At 40.6% G+C, this 17,867-nt stretch overlaps 2 protein-coding genes across 4 annotated transcripts in view; both read left to right on the forward strand.

The window, feature by feature from the left end:
• Positions 1–3,071, forward strand: part of LOC133630245 (class I histocompatibility antigen, F10 alpha chain-like) — a 7,051-nt gene extending 3,980 nt beyond the window's left edge. The window contains exon 5 of the mRNA XM_062021716.1: positions 1,474–3,071. Within this exon, the coding sequence (XP_061877700.1) occupies positions 1,474–2,111 (638 nt within the window). The 3' untranslated portion in view covers positions 2,112–3,071. The remainder of the gene's footprint in view (positions 1–1,473) is intronic.
• A 1,746-nt stretch (positions 3,072–4,817) lies between these two features.
• The window catches only part of LOC133630237 (class I histocompatibility antigen, F10 alpha chain-like), a 30,355-nt gene continuing 17,305 nt past the window's right edge, over positions 4,818–17,867 (forward strand). Inside the window, exon 1 of one of the 3 annotated variants that reach the window (XM_062021705.1) lies at positions 4,818–5,299. In XM_062021705.1, coding sequence (XP_061877689.1) covers positions 5,228–5,299 — 72 coding nt within the window. In that variant the 5' untranslated portion in view covers positions 4,818–5,227. The remainder of the gene's footprint in view (positions 5,300–17,867) is intronic. The other 2 variants (XM_062021707.1, XM_062021706.1) reach the window with 2 other exon arrangements.

The raw sequence follows: 17,867 nt of genomic DNA on the forward strand, positions 1-17,867 counted from the left end.
CCACACCTTCTCTCCATCTTTACCTCCATCCACACCTTCTCTCCATCTTTACCTCCATCCACACCTTCTCTCCATCTTTACCTCAATCCACTCCTTCTCTCCATCTTTACCTCCATCCACACCTTCTCTCCATCTTTACCTCCATCCACACCTTCTCTCCATCTTTACCTCCATCCACACCTTCTCTCCATCTTTACCTCCATCCACACCTCCTCTCCATCTTTACCTCCATCCACACCTTCTCTCCATCTTTACCTCCATCCACACCTTCTCTCCATCTTTACCTCCATCCACACCTTCTCTCCATCTTTACCTCCATCCACACCTTCTCTCCATCTTTACCTCAATCCACTCCTTCTCTCCATCTTTACCTCCATCCACACCTTCTCTCCATCTTTACCTCCATCCACACCTTCTCTCCATCTTTACCTCAATCCACTCCTTCTCTCCATCTTTACCTCCATCCACACCTTCTCTCCATCTTTACCTCCATCCAGCCCTCCTTTCCATCTTTACCTCCATCCACACCTTCTCTCCATCTTTACCTCCATCCACACCTTCTCTCCATCTTTACCGCCATCCACACCTCTCTATCTTTACCTCCATCCACACCTTCTCTCCATCTTTACCTCCATCCACACCTTCTCTCCATCTTTACCTCCACCCACACCTTCTCTCCATCTTTACCTCCATCCACACCTTCTCTCCATCTTTACCTCCATTTACCCCTCCTCTCCATCTTTACCTCCATCCACACCTTCTCTCCATCTTTACCTCCATCCACACCTTCTCTCCATCTTTACCTCCACCCACACCTTCTCTCCATCTTTACCTCCATCCACACCTCCTCTCCATCTTTACCTCCATCCACACCTCCTCTCCATCTTTACCTCCATCCACACCTTCTCTCCATCTTTACCTCCATCCACACATTCTCTCCATCTTTACCTCCATCCACACCTTCTCTCCATCTTTACGTCCATCCACACCGTCTCTCCATCTTTACCTCCATCCACACCTTCTCTCCATCTTTACCTCCATCCACACCTTCTCTCCATCTTTACATCCATCCACACCGTCTCTCCATCTTTACCTCCATCCACACCTCCTCTCCATCTTTACCTCCATCCACACCTTCTCTCCATCTTTACCTCCATCCACACCGTCTCTCCATCTTTACCTCCATCCACACCTTCTCTCCATCTTTACCTCCATCCACACCGTCTCTCCATCTTTACCTCCATCCACACCTTCTCTCCATCTTTACGTCCATCCACACCTTCTCTCCATATTTACCTCCATCACCCCACCTCTCCATCTTTACCTCCATCCACACCTTCTCTCCATCTTTACCTCCATCCACACCTTCTCTCCATCTTTACCTCCATCCACACCTTCTCTCCATCTTTACCTCCATCCACACCTTCTCCCCACGTTGTCTTCTGTTCACACGTGACATCACTTCCTGTGCAGAGCTTCCAGAGGTGTTCCTCCTCCAGAAGACGCCATCCTCTCCAGTCACCTGCATGGCGACAGGTTTCTACCCCGACCTCGCCGACCTGTTTTGGAGGAAAGAGGGCGAGCAGATGTTGGAGGACGTGGAGCACGGAGAGCTGCTCCCCAACCACGACGGAACCTTCCAGATGTCGGTGGAGCTGAAAGTGGAGGTGACGGCCGAGGTGGAGGGCAAGTACGAATGTGTGTTCCAGCTGTCTGGCGTCAAGGAGGACCTGGTCACCAAGCTGGAGAGAAGAAGCATCCTGAGCAACGCAAGCCATGAAGGTGAGAAAGACACATTTAGTTGGAGATGTTTCCCATCACAAGTCCACCTGTCACCATTATTGATCCATGTCACCATGACAACGCTTGACGTCTGCATGCAAAGTAGTCATGAAGGTTTCCTCTTCATGCTTTGTCACTCCACTTGTGCTTTTTTGCTCTCCACAGACAACTTGAGCGTCGCCCTCGCTGCCACGGCGGCGGTCGTCGCTGTGGCGGCCGTCCTGGCGGCCATCATCATGGTCATGGTCAGGCGTCACAGAAACAGACAAGGTGAGGGACACCAATGTCCTCCGTCTTCTTCTTCTTCTTCTTCTCGGTCCAGGCCGTGAGTTGATGCTTTCATCCGGGCTGCATGTTTTAGTTGCCTTCCAGCCAAACACTCAAAGATCCACAGAGACAGAGCGCACACTCTCACATAGAAACACGTGAGGAAAAAGTCCATTTCACCTTGTTTCCCTTTCATTTCAGCCCAGTACGATCCAGCTCGTAAGTAAAACATCTTTTCTTTGAGCCGCAAGAAACAAAGCCGTGGTGAAGCGTCACTCACATGGAGGTCTGATGTGGACCTTTGTTACAAGTTTAGCCTGAAAATCCCAACTTGGGCTGACTCCTTCACAATAAAAGAGCCTCCTGTGAGCACACGCAATACAAAGTGTGGCATATCTCACGTTTGACATGAGTCCTCATGATGAGGATCAGCCAAATGAGACCTCAAGTGTGCTGACTCATCAAGAAGGTATCCTAGTCAGGAAGTAGAAGAGCAGCACTCTGCTTCTTCATGTTTCCAAGTCACACCTCAAAGATCTGATGTGAGTGACGAGGCACCTTCTGGATGTTCTTCCTTCACCGTTTGCGTTTGTCCCGCAGCTCGCCACGGCGGCGTGGAGCTCTCCGAGAGGGTGGCGGCTGAAGGCTGAGTAAGTCTGCACCTCCAAATGTTCTTGTGTGAAGATGATGTTCAACTTGGTTCTGTTGGGAATGTGCTGAGTCATCTTCTTCCTCCAGGATGCTTTGTGCACTGGAACACAGAGAGATGTCTCCATCGCTGAGGGACGTCATGGAGATGTGCTTTGTTCTTCATCCCACTGCTCCTCACGCTATTCCATCTATTCTTCTTTGGCCGTTAAAATACTTACAACATCAAACGTTGGTGGCTATAAAATCATTCGGGGCTCACGTTTCATGGCCTTGACATCATGACGAGGATTTCTTCTTTCTTTGAATGGCCGCTGCTTATGATCAATATCACATTGTGTCACATCTCTGTCAATAAATCCGTTTGTTCTCCACTCGCCTCGCACTGCTTTCTTGGGGACCAGGAAGGGTCTCGCTCATAACGATGGTAGAAATAGGTCGTTTTTATTCATCTTGTATTTTTTCATTCAACACTTAAATCCCTAGATCAATTTCAGGTTTATCTGTCCATATCATATTATTTTTTTAATATTTTATGCCCTTTTTGTCAAAACCCTGTTTTGTTATGGCAAAACCACTAAATAATAATGTTTACTAAACGTAATTGCAATCTTAAATAGGTCAATAATTCATAACATCATTGATTTTAATTCATTATGTTTTGAGCAATGACAGTTAAAAAATGTCATAAAATTGTGTTTATTTTTTTACTTTCAAAACTTAAGTCTCTGGATAAACTTCAGATCCATCCCTCGTTTCTGTGACGACCTGTCAGGTGTCACATGGTCTGTTTGCGTTTGTGTTTATCTCCTAGTCAGCGCTCTTATTTTGGTCCCACTTCCTGTTTGTCTCCCTGAGCGCTTTTCCCTCCTCACCTGTCGCTGATTGGCAGCCTGGCCACACCTGGTCATGGGGTGAGGGTGATGGGTCAAATGCAGAGGATAATCTCACCACACCTAGTGTGTGTGTGACAATCAATTCCGCCAAAGAATGTTTTCATTGGGTTATCTCCCAAAATGAAAGAGAAAATCTTGATATTGCTTTTACTTCTGCTATCAGGCAATGTGCAACCAAATCCAGGACCCAGCTTCAATAACATCAGTACTGCTGATGAATTTAGAGCCGGGTCAGGCCTCCATTTAAATAATAGGAGTCTCCTGCCAAAATTAGAGTTAGTCAAAATCTGGATTCCAGCAAGAAATTGCAGACTTCCTTATCTTATCTTAAGGTGGCTAAGTAAAGCAGTCTCTGACAAGGACGTTGCTATTAATGCATATAATGTCTTCCCATGCCATCGTCCTGGAAAAGGTGGAGGAGTGGCCATATATTGAAAAAAGACATTTCTTGTTATCTTATTGTCAATCACTAAACAATTTGAACTTGACGTGTATTTCTGGTCTTGTCATCCTGGTCCGGACAGAAGGGCGACACGGCAGTGCGGCTGGATCAAAAATGAGGTCAGAGACGCTTGACTGAACAAAAAGTTGCTTTATTACAAGCGAGCGTGGTCATACAGAACTGCAGTTCCTGGAGGAGGTCAAGTCCAAAAAATGTGGCACTCCTAACTTGGAGAAGCCGAAGCAGTTTTATATTCCTCCTTCCTGTCACATACCAACATCCCATCTTATTGCCCATGTATTGCCTGAACTACTCCAGTCTACATGCAAATGTCAAACTAACTATTTAATGATGTGCTCAAACTGAAATACTACTATTTACTTCAAGTGATGGTGTGCTTTCTCCAAGATATTCACCATATGAGTTCATTAAGGCACTTCAAACTCCTTGCCCTGCAGCTTGAATTCTGCCATGGCCAAGCTCTCTTCATTGTAGGCTGTTAGAGACCTCCCTCTGTATCATTTATCATCCTTGATTTTTTTTTTTTTTTTGTCATAAAAAAATACAATTATGTGTGCTTACGGACTGTATCCCTGCAGACTGTATTGATATATATTGATGTATAGTGTAGGAACCAGAATATTAATAACAGAAAGAAACAACCCTTTTGTGTGAATGAGTGTAAATGGGGGAAGGAGGTTTTTTGGGTTGGTGCACTAATTGTAAGTGTATCTTGTGTTTTTTATGTTGATTTTATAAAAAAATAAAAATACATTTTTAAAATTTTTTTAATTTTATTTTTTTAATTTCTTGTTCGGCCCGGTACCAATCGATCCACGGACCGGTGGTTGGGGACCACTGATGTAGAGCACGGCTGTCAAAGCCAAGACCCGGGTGTAATGATAGTGTTTGACCACATGGTGGTAGTAAGAGTCTACAATTGACTAGGAACCAATATATAGTATGTGTCAGGTAGGACTCTTTAGAGAGGAACACACCTTGTATGCACGAGTGTTGAAGTAGCGTTGGTGATATGTGATCGTGATTAAAAGACACTTCTACAAGTCATCCAACGATGTGTTATTTAAAACAAGAACATAACATGGTACCAGGAGTAAACGAAGAGTGAAGTGGTGTATTGTGGAAAGCGACATGGATTTGAAGCCACCTGAAAAGCTGAAGCTGAGTGGAAATGTCGACATCAATTGGCGCACCTTCAAGCTCTGTGGGTCGCAGCACAAGCCAAGGCAGTGTCCAGCATTTGGTAAGCAAAGTTCCAAATGCTATGGAAAAAATCACTTTGCCAAACAATGTTTTGCAAAAGGAAAACCATGCGCTAAAAAGGAAAAATCTGTCAATGTAGTGGAGGACACTGATCTGGGTGAAACATTCTTCGTTGGTCTAGTGAACAGTGAAAATAAAACAGAAGAAGTAGTCAATGCTGTTGATAAAGACAAGTGGATTGCACTGCTACAAATAAATGGACCTCCAGTTACCATGAAACTAGATACTGGTGCAAAGGCAAACTTGATCAACATGTCACACATCAATGAGATGAGAGAAATAACGAGAATCCACAAAACAACAGTTGCACTGAAAGACTACAATGGTCGTAGCATTGACAGTCTGGGCACATGCAAATTGAGAGTCACTGTAAAAGGAAAAGTGCACCACCTGCTATTTTCAGTTGTCACTGAAGAACGCGAGTCATTATTGGGTGACAAAGCATGTGAAGTTTTAGGACTGGTGAGAAAAAGTGTATCTTGTGAACACAGATGTGAGCGCTCAAAAAATTGAAACTGATTTAGTAGTGCAGAACTACGCTGGTGTGTTCACTGGTTTTGGGGCTTTACCTTTTACATACAAAATACAGCTTAAAGAGCAGGCACGTCCAGTTGTCCATGTAGTGGATTGTCCGAAGCTTAAACAGGCAACAAAAGTAGTTTAGTACAACAAATGTATTTACCCATTATCAGAAGTGCAGGTTGAATTAAGTTGGCCGTGCAGACAGACCACATGTTACTCCGGAGTAAACAAGACACACACAAGCCAAAATCACTGTCGAGTTCCGGTCTTCTGCCATTTTTTATATGTCTCTTGTGCGTCATTGTTTGTTATCTAATGCGTCAATGTCTTTTGGTTATCCCTATCTGTTCCATAACAACTCAAATCCTTTAGACAGTCAACACATTCTGTAGACAGGTTGGCACGACTTAATATTCACTTTTGTCCCACTGGCACAGAATAGAAGAGAAATTAAATGAGCGTACATTCTTATTAGACATGCAATATAGGTCAAAGGTCAGAAATTCTACTACATACCCGCCTTTCTGATGTAGACCACATGTTAAATCTCTACCACAGATAGAGGCAAAAACCTCAATGTTTTTATACGAGGCAAAAATTCCGTCTATGACCCTCCTTCAGAGCGATCGCTGTTACCAGCCTGCAGTAAAACCATCTCACAGAACACAATTAGTGGCCTACCCTTTGATTTAGTAAAGGAATAACAAATACTTTGATCATGAACATCATTGAACATAAATAGATGAATGTATATAGACTTATGACTGTAAGACATTTGCAAAAATATTTTTCCCGGCATTTGCAATGAATGTAGTTACCAATATTGTTAATTATCAATTGATTTTGAACACACAACTGAATTTCGTATGAGTCCATGTTCGATTAGTGCTCGTATAGATGGCTCGGTGGTGCCTCAGGCTGGTGGCCTGCCGACACCTTGTTGGGCTTTTGGCTGCCTTGGTGAAGAAAGAGATCCACTCAAACAGTCTGTCTCTGTCTCTGTCTCTTCTTGGGGTGTGGTTCAGTCCATTGGGCAGACTGTGCAATGGCATGTCCGTGCTGGCCGAAATTGGGGAAAAGCTGAGAAAAAGTTGGAGCTCTGGGGGCTTTGGGGAAGGCGGTGGCAGAGTATGGGGCGTGGGGCTTTGGTCCAGGCCCTCGGCTTGCTTCAGGGCCTCCTTCCACAGCTGCTGGAGTCCCGACGGACACATTGGCTGGCAACCTTAGTTGTTCTCGTCATCGCTGGCAAGGTGTTGTCTCTCCTCTCGGTTCCTTCCAGTCAGTTATCGGGTGTTGGTCCTGGATTGGCTTTGACCGTGCCCCTCTAAGCGAGTGCAAGGGAATCTGGGGTGGCTACTTTCATCCTCAAATCTGCACAGAGGAACTGGCACACAAATTCTACATTTTGCAAACTTACCATTTTGGTCTCATGGTCTTTCCACCTTCCTAGGAAGCTGCTGGTCCTGAGAAGTGCTGATCTTGTGACTGAAGATGATAACCTGTTTTCTTAAAATAGGTGCCGTTGTTTGACCTAATCTTTTTGGGGAAACCATGTCGGGATATTAGATAATTCACAAAACATTTAATTACTGAATTGGCACCCTCCTTTGAGGTTGGGGTTGCTTTCGCCAACCACTGCAATTGTCAATCTAAATCATTACGTTCCTTTATCCTTGTATCGGATTGATCATATCGATTAAATAAAACCTCAACACGCTCAAACTTGACCCAATCCAAACTCACCTCCCCCCTCTGTCCCTCTCACAGGGACAGTGTTAGTCGTAGTAATAGTAATAGTAATAGTAATAGTAGTAGTAGTATTAGTAGTTTCAGAAACATCCAAGAAAAAGAAAAGACAGCTGATAGTCAAGTGCAGCAAGAACAGAGGCGGAGGACAGGTCATGTTTGAGGTCACTGTTCGCTTTTGCAATAGTACTTTGATATTTTACAACACCTAGTGAATTATTGTGGCCTCAATAATTCACTAAATAGTTGTATTTAATTTAGTTTATCTATGATGGGACAATGCACAGAAACATTAAGTTCAGAAACAGATATGTTCTGTACCAGATTATATCTAAATAGCTACTTTCCATCTGTAGTCCCTGGCTACCTAAATTAAAGGGATCCAAAAATCAAGCAATAAAATTATGACACTAATTAATCATAATAAATATATACATTCATAATAATCAATAATTAATCAAAAAATAATCCTACTGTAGCATGTAATCAATTTTAGGAAAAGTCATAAAATGCCCCTTCATGGACACATTCTTAATATACAATACAACCACACCTTATTTACATCATCACACAAAGACCATAAATGCTCTTGTTCACATCTGTCCTCATTCGTAAAAACAACCAAGATTTTAACAGCCATACCTCACAATTTACAACAAAATGCTCTCATGGATAAATATACTACACATTAAGTTGATGTGTCAACATAATGCCCCTCTTATTGACCGTGTGAGCAACCTTGATTGCTCCAAAGCCACTTTTTAATTTCAAATGTTCTATTCCTTTTGTTATAACATGGAGAAGGCTAATTGGTCTGTACATGTTCTGGTCTTCTTTATTTCCTGCTTTATGGATTTAATTATAGTAGCAGTTTCTCGACGTGGTAGGGAAAGTGTTTTCCGTTATTGATTTATTTATCAATCGTTGTTATACGAGCAATAATACAATCCTTATATGTTTTTAGGAAGATAGTGTCCAACCCATATATATATCTCTAGATCGTGAGTCTGATAATGCAGTGAAGATTTTGTTTAACTTTGTTTCATTTGTTAATTCTAAAATTAGTCCATCCTGAATAAATGACAATTATTTGCACTGATTTTGAGGGACTTTTTATTCAGGGTTTGTACTGACTGGATGAAATGTTCATTAAAATTATTACTTATGTCCAGATTGTCTGCAATAGTAGCGCCATTGATATTTAATGTTATAGTGTTGTTTCTTGTTTGCTCTCTTTCCGTAAGTTTGTATCTGGTTTTCCATAACTTTCTAATGTTCCCTTTTCCAGCTTTGATTAATTCTAAGTGAAAGTCAGCCTTAGACTTCCGCATAAACATTGTAACTTTGTTCCTCCAAACTTTTAAAATCATACGATCTGTATTTAGACCTGTTTTAATTGCTCTTTTGAGAGCTGAGTCCCGATGTCTTTATTAGAATCCAAATTGTTTTATTAATCCAAGGTATTTTTATTTTAGCACTCTTCTTTCTGGTTTTGTATTCGTGTATTTACAGATGATCTCTTTGATTTTTGTCATCCAATTGTAATTCTAGTAGGGCTGCTTATCCTTTGTATCATTGTAGAAGCCGTTTATAATATCCTTAAGTTTCTTTCTACGTGTTTTATTTAACCAGTCCAGATTAACGTCCCCCATGACGTTACTTCTTTCATACTATGCTGTTTGAGGATGTCTGAAAATGAATCAAGAAAAATGTCTTTAGCTGTGGTCGGTCGGTATACTACAATTACCTTGAAATACATTTCTGAGGAAAATGTGATTTTAATTTCAACATACTCAAATTGATCTACTTTTAATGTTTTCCCTTTCATAAATCATAATTCCTCCCCCCTTTGTCACTCGATCTGTCTTTTCTGTAATCTTGTCCCCCGGGACATTAATTAGAACGAAAGGTGTCGTGGGTTTTAACCATGTCTCTGATAGACACGGTAATCCGGATTAGAGTCTGACAGTAACTGCTGTATTTGTTCAGTATATTTCCTGTGGTAGAAAGTTTAATAATGCGGACACGTTTGTTACTGAATACTTTCTACAGACTTCTGTCTCTCTGCGACTTTGTGTATGTAATAAGCAACTACAATTATTTGATATGCTTAAATTTTGTTTTAGCTCAGCTGTTGTGTAGCTGCTAGCTCCTTGTAGCCTACAGCAGGAATGTCCAAATTGCAACCAATAGCTTTGTTTTTAACAGACAACCGAAATAATTGAAAATGTGGTATTAGCGTATCGATTCAATCAGCGGCAGCTACGCCCTGTTTTATCATTTGACCTACATTTTTGGTTTCGTAGGCAGGACAGAGAGCAAAGGAACAATGTCGTTCATTAGTTGTCCATCTTATACCATTGTAATTGTTGTAAGGATAGTTCACATGAGCGGCCATACCTTGAGTCCCACCATATATAAGAGTCAAAAGGCTCCTATTATGAGTCGTCTAATTGGTGATCATACACTTTGGCGGTTTGGGTGGCAGGGCACACGGACGCACCTCCGTCAGCCAGCGCTAGGACAGTTGGAGCAGTCCCCGTCCTCCATTCGTTCCTGGGAGGCGTCCCCAGTAGTTGTCAGCTGATGTCGTGCTGTCAGGCAACATCAGGAAGTTCCTTCTGTGCAGTATTGAATTGTCAGGGCATTGTTCGTAAGCAGGTCATTACAAGGTGTGTGCAGGTTGACCACAAAGGAATGCTTCAAAGATTGTGTTGAACATTGTCCGTTGACACTTATGTCCAGCAGGGGTCTGTTTGTATCCTGCTGTTCGTCCTGCTGTCACACCTGTATTTTTAGTGAGCATGTTCTGGCTACAACTTTGGAGCTTGTCTTGTTCAGATTGGCAGTCCCCGGCTGCACATCCTTTCCACCCTCGCTTGACCTAGCACAACCGTGGCTACCACCCAAGTCCGTCTGTATGGTTTTACGTTTTGTTGAGGTTTTTTCCTCCAGAATTTGGAACTCAAAACATGTACACCCATCGTTTTCATATCCTCTCGGTTAGTTCAATTTTGCATGTCACGTTTTTAAAATTACAGTCTTAACTATCCCATTAATTGCTAATCAATAACCTTAATTCAAAGATTATATGTACTACTTCATGTGTATTTAAGTACCCTTTTAATTCACTTAAAGATTATCTATAAGTTAACTTAAACTATCATTTGTCTATCAGTAGGCGCGAGCAAGCTGTCATGCTTGCACTCTGACCTCCCGCTGTGCGTGATATTCTCCAAAACAAAAGAATGTTTTTATTCACGTTTCTCCTTATCTTTTCTTTCACACTAGTCACAACATGCACACACACACATTGTTTTGTGCCAGCTGTCCTGATATCGCAGCACAAACACCTCACAAGGCCACCTCCCAGACGTATGGTGGAATGCAATGTCTAATTAAAAATATAAATTACTCCAAACTAAAAATGTCAGACTGCACTTTAAAGTTACTTTTATTAAATTAATTTCCAAACTAACCACCACCACAGCAGACATCTTCCTCAATCCTATCCCAATACTCCCATAAATTAGAAAGGTGTTTCACAACAGTGGTTAAGTAGTTGTTTTGAGTAATAGATCTCAATATGGGGACATTAATAAGACTAAATCTTTACCAGAAAGAGTAACTTGACAGAGTATATGAACTAACTTCTTGAGAATAATAATTGATCATAAATATGTTGGAAGCCACATATTGAACATATTAAAGAAAAATATCCAAATCCTTGCCATTCAGTATAAAGTAAAACACATGCTGAATAAGAAATGTCTGCACATGTTATTATTCATTTATTTTTCCATATGTAATATTGTTTTGAAGTTTGGGGAAATGTTTATAGAAGAAATATAGACCCAATACTTAAACTTTAAAGGCTCATTTCAATATTACACAAAGCATTATTGTTATGATCATACCAATCTATTTTTTATAAGTCATAATGTGTTAAATGTTCAGATAATTTAATTTTAAAACAATGGCAATTATGTTTCCGAGTAAAGAACAACAGCCTTCCAGTTTGTATTCTTAGCTTGTTTACATTATGAGGAGAAAACTATCATTTACGGGGGATATTGATTTTTAAAATAGGTCAAGTAAAATAAAAATAAAAACACAAATGTATTTCAGTTTTAGGAGTTAAATGATGGACCATCCTCAGTGATGAGCTGAACACATGTAGTTTTTTGTTATGGTTTTGGAGACCCTTGAAAAGTAAAGTTTTTTGAACATTATAAAATATAGTAACAATTACTTTCATCTTTTAACGTTGATGTTCCAGGTAATTTAATGTTCAGTAAATCAATCAATCAATCAATGTTTATTTATATAGCCCTAAATCACAAGTGTCTCAAAGGGCTGTACAAGCCACAACGACATCCTCGGTACAGAGCCCACATACGGGCAAGGAAAAACTCACCCCAGTGGGACGTCGGTGAATGACTATGAGAAACCTTGGAGAGGACCGCATATGTGGGTAACCCCCCCCCTCTAGGGGAGACCGAAAGCAACGGATGTCGAGTGGGTCTAACATAACATTGTGAAAGTCCAGTCCACAGTGGATCCAACACATCAGCGGGAGTCCAGTCCACAGCGGGGCCAACAGGAAACCATCCCGAGCGGAGACGGGTCAGCAGCGCAGAGATGTCCCCAACCGATGCACAGGCTAGTGGTCCACCCAGGGTCCCGGCTCTGGACAGCCAGCACTTCATCCATGGCCACCGGACCTATGCAACTCCCCCTCGCAAGGGACAGGGGAGAAGAGGAGAGAAGAAAAGAAACGGCAGATCAACTGGTCTAAAAAAGGGGGGGTCTATTTAAAGGCTAGATTATACAAATGAGTTTTAAGATGGGACTTAAATGCTTCTACTGAGGTAGCATCTCTAACTTTTACCGGGAGGGCATTCCAGAGTACTGGAGCCCGAATAGAAAACGCTCTATAGCCCGCAGACTTTTTTTTGGCTCTGGGAATCACTAATAAGCCGGAGTTCTTTGAACGCAGATTTCTTGTCGGGACATATGGTACAATACAATCGGCGAGATAGGCTGGAGCTAAACCGTGTAATATTTTATACGTAAGTAGTAAAACCTTAAAGTCGCATCTTAAGTGCACAGGAAGCCAGTGCAAGTGAGCCAGTATAGGCGTAATATGATCAAACTTTCTTGTTTTTGTCAAAAGTCTTGCAGCCGCATTTTGTACCAACTGTAATCTTTTAATGCTAGACATAGGGAGGCCCGAAAATAATACGTTACAGTAATCGAGACGAGACGTAACGAACGCATGAATAATGATCTCAGCGTCGCTAGTGGACAAGATGGAACGAATTTTAGCGATATTACGGAGATGAAAGAAGGCCGTTTTAGTAACACTCTTAATGTGTGACTCAAACGAGAGAGTTGGGTCGAAGATAATACCCAGATTCTTTACCGAGTCTCCTTGTTTAATTGTTTGGTTGTCAAATGTTAAGGTGGTATTATTAAATAGATGTTGGTGTCTAGCAGGACCGATAATCAGCATTTCCGTTTTCTTAGCGTTGAGTTGCAAAAAGTTAGCGGACATCCATTGTTTAATTTCATTAAGACACGCCTCCAGCTGACTACAGTCCGGCGTGTTGGTCAGCTTTAGGGGCATGTAGAGTTGAGTGTCATCAGCATAACAGTGAAAGCTAACACCGTACTTGCGTATGATGTCACCCAGCGGCAGCATGTAAATACTAAAGAGTGCAGGGCCAAGAACCGAACCCTGGGGAACTCCGCACGTTACCTTGACATAGTCCGAGGTCACATTGTTATGGGAGACGCACTGCATCCTGTCAGTAAGATAAGAGTTAAACCAAGACAAGGCTAAGTCTGACATACCAATACGTGTTTTGATACGCTCTAATAAAATATTATGATCGACGGTATCGAAAGCGGCGCTAAGATCAAGAAGCAGCAACATAGATGACGCATCAGAATCCATCGTTAGCAATAGATCATTAGTCATTTTTGCGAGGGCTGTCTCCGTAGAGTGATTTGCCCTGAAACCGGATTGAAAAGGTTCACAGAGATTGTTAGTCACTAAGTGTTCATTTAGCTGCTGTGCAACAGTTTTTTCGAGAATTTTGGAAATAAACGGAAGGTGGGAGACCGGTCGGTAGTTTACCATGAGGTCAGGATCGAGGTTAGGTCTTTTGAGCAGAGGATGAATAACCGCTTTTTTGAATGCTAGGGGAACAGTGCCGGAGGAAAGTGATAAGTTTATAATATTTAACACTGATGGACCTAATAATACAAACAGTTCCTTGATAAGTTTCCCAGGAAGTGGGTCAAGTAAACATGTTGTTTGTTTTATCCCACTTACACGCTGTAATAATTCCTCTAATGTTATTTCATCAAAAATAGAGAGACTATTTTGGAGGGCAGTGTCCGTCGTATATACAGTCGTATTTGTGTTAATAGAGCCCAGTTGTAGCTGGGATGCGTTGTCTTTAATCTCCTTTCTAATGAGTTCAATTTTCTTATTAAAGAAATTCATAAAATCATCTGCCGAGTGGGTGGAGCTACTGGGAGGAGTCCCTTGTTGGGTTAGCGATGCTACTGTACTAAACAGAAATTTAGGATCGTTTTTGTTGAGGCGGATGAGATTTGAGTAGTATTTAGCTTTAGCTAAGGTAAGCATGCGTTTATAAGTTATTAAACTATCACTCCATGCTTGATGGAAAACCTCAAGTTTAGTAAATGTATATCATAGGCCAATATAAGCTTTGGCTTCCGCCTATTCTTTTTTCGGTCATTCTTTTTCTTTTCTTTTCTGTGTGTAAATGTGTATGATTGTTAATATGTCTAATTTACTGTTAAACTGCTCACACAAATTGGTTGATGGTTGATTATATGACCAAAATAAACCTATTTCATCTATTCATTCATTATCTTTCGCACTCATAGTTTTATTCCATTTTGCATGTAATTATTCCTGTTGATTTCTTCCCATTTCACTCAAACAACTAAACAAACAAACAATTAAACAAACTTGCAGCTAACCACAATCAACAGCATACCATTTACGAATACCTTCATTTGTCACTTTCTCATCTTTTCTTCACTTTCGTTTTCCTTTACAAACAACATCCTGTATCCATCTCTTCCTTACACTTCACACAATGTTTCTATTTTCTGTTCTCCTAGAAACCATTCACATAACGTAAGTTTATAAACATCCTTTTCCCATATTTTCTCAAACCATCCTCTTCACCCTCAATCTGTTTTTTCACCTGCTCTCTCTTCCTCTCTCTCTCACTTTCTCTCCTTCTCTCACAATACAAACACAATAATCCAAAATAATCAGTCTTATAAAATAATTTTAGCTTTAGATATGATTTAGGGCAGTGGTTTTCAACCTTTTTTCCCAGTAAAATAAAGAAATAAAATACAGCATAATGTCATCATTTTCTGATTTATTAAATTGTATAACAGTGCACCATATTGCTCATTTGTTGTGGTCTTACTTGACTTATTTGGACAAAAAAAAAAAAAAAGAATAACTAAAACGTTTTAAAAATTAAACAAGTGATTAAATTATAATGAAGATTTCTATACATATAATCAATCATCAACCTTCTTTGGATATTGTAATAGAGATCCATCTGGGCTCGTGAACTTAATTCTAAATATTTATTTTGTTGAAGAATTATTCTTCTTTAATTATATTTATAAAGGATTTTGAAATGTCGCTATTTTAAAAGATTTAAAATCTCAGGTACCCCCCCCCCCCCCCCCCTTTTTGCGGAAACACCATACCCTCCTTTGAGAACTACTGATTTAAACTATAAAAAAAAAATCCTTTGTCCCACACATCATTACACTGTACAACTCCTCTTTGGGGGGGCTAGGATGACAGGGAATGCAAAACAATAACAGTGCAATACTTTTTTATATCATGGTCGTTAATGCCTAGTTTCTCTTATTTTACTGTTCTATTTTTTTTTCTCCTTGTAATATTTTTCTATTTTGTTTCCATTTATACCCTTATTAGTTACTGTTTACTTTTTACTTCTTCTTCCTGAGGGAACTCTCCTGAAGGAATCAATAACGTGTTATCTGTCCATCTATCTATCTATTACTAACCCAAGCACAATTCATGACGTCATGCTTATCTTGCAGACAGTTATTTCCATTTAGTTTTATTCTCTACATGTAATTCTACATGCACCAATGTCACATAGAAATTTGCTTTCTTTGTTATTTATTTACATTATTATTTCTGGTTTACTTGCTGTCTGTTTACTTAAGTTCTCATATTTTGGTCTGTCTTCCTTCTGATTAGAATTTGTTTAACGCTTCTCTACGTTTTGTTTTGACTCTGGCGCTGAGTGTTGGCGATTCTTATCTGTACTTCTTCAGACTACATGTTTCACAGTTTGCACAGATGCCCTTAGATGTTTTAGAATATAAATTAAAATTTTACTTCATCGTGATTATTCTTGAAATAATTAAAATGTCAATATAATTAAATAATAATTTTACCTTTATTAAATTTAATTCAATTTTATTTAATGTGTTTGCTATATCATTATTAATTCAAAGCTACAATGTGTTCTAATCTATGATGTGCGTGCGTGTGTGTTTGTCTCAACTTCCACACAGGAACTGGATGGATCAGATAAGCAACAGGGCTGTTCAATACAGTATATTACACACATAATTAAAGGCCTACTGAAAGCCACTACTACCAACCACGTAGTCTGATAGTTTATATATCAATGATGAAATCTTAACATTGCAACACATGCTAATACGGCCGGGTTAACTTATAAAGTGCAATTTTAAAATTCCCGCCACACTTCCGGTTGAAAAACTCCTTTGGATATGATTTATGCGTGTGACGTCACAAAAGCAACGGAAGTGGTTGGACCCCATCGGACCCGATAGAAAAGCCTCTTGTTTTCTTCGACAAAATTCCACATTATTCTGGACATCTGTGTTGGTGAATCTTTTGCAATTTGTTTAATGAACAATGGAGACTACAAAGAAAAACGTTGTAGGTGGGATCGATCGGTGTCTTAGCGGCTAAGTACAATACTGTAATATCTGTGATATTTGCATTAGTGTACTGTCTTTAAGGGTTTGGGGAACGCGCATGCGCGAGTGAGTTGGCGGAGAACTTGAGTGTGTGTGAGCGTGAGTTTTGGCTAACAGCAGCTCGTGTATGTGTGTGCGTTACTTTTTGAACTACAACCAGTTACCGCTTTTTAATAAAGCGATTGAGCAGCGCTTCCTCGTCTGTGTGACTCCTTCTCCACTGCGGGGCATTACAATACTTACAGCAACACAACAAGGACTACTTACTACGCCTAGCCGATGCTTGCCGCCAAACCCACGGATGAAGTCCTTCGTCGTGCCGTTGATCGCTGGAATGCAGGTGAGCACGGCTGTTGATGGGTTTCTATCTTCATTTGAGAACGATGCTACGCGCTAGCTCAGTAGCTAAGTGTGTCACCGATGTATTGTCTTGGAGATAAGTCACTTTAAATGTCCATTTCGCGTGCTCGACTCTCATTTTCAAGAGGATATAGTATCTGAGGTGGTTTAAAATACAAATCCGCGATTCACAATAGAAAAAGGAGAGAGTACATAGTTCTGTGAGGTCTGGTTGCTAAGTTAGCTTCAATGGCGTCGTTAGCACAGCATTGTTAACCTTCGCCAGCCTGGAAATCATTAACCGTGTATTTACATGTCCACGGTTTAATAGTATTGTTGATTTTCTATCTATCCTTCCAGTCAGAGGTTTATTTATTTTGTTTCTATCTTCATTTGAGAACGATGCTATCGCGCTAGCTCAGTAGCTAAGTGTGTCACCGATGTATTGTCTTGGAGATAAAAGTCACTTTAAATGTCCATTTCGCATGCTCGACTCTCATTTTCAAGAGGATATAGTATCCGAGGTGGTTTAAAATACAAATCCGTGATCCACAATATAAAAAGGAGAGTGTGGAATCCAATGAGCCAGCTTGTACCTAAGTTACGGTCAGAGCGAAAAAAGATACGTCCATCACTGCCTCTCAAGTCGTTCACTGTAACGTTCCTCATCTACGAATCTTTCATCCTCGTTCAAATTAATGGGGTAATCATCACTTTCTCGGTCCGAATCTCTCTCGCTCCATTGTAAACAATGGGGAATTGTGAGGAATACTAGCTCCTGTGACGTCACGCTACTTCCGGTACAGGCAAGGCTTTTTTTTATCAGCGAGCAAAAGTTGCGAACTTTATCGTCGATTTTCTCTACTAAATCCTTTCAGCAAAAA

Source organism: Entelurus aequoreus, linkage group LG15 (assembly GCF_033978785.1).
Source record: "Entelurus aequoreus isolate RoL-2023_Sb linkage group LG15, RoL_Eaeq_v1.1, whole genome shotgun sequence".
NCBI lineage: Eukaryota > Metazoa > Chordata > Actinopteri > Syngnathiformes > Syngnathidae > Entelurus > Entelurus aequoreus.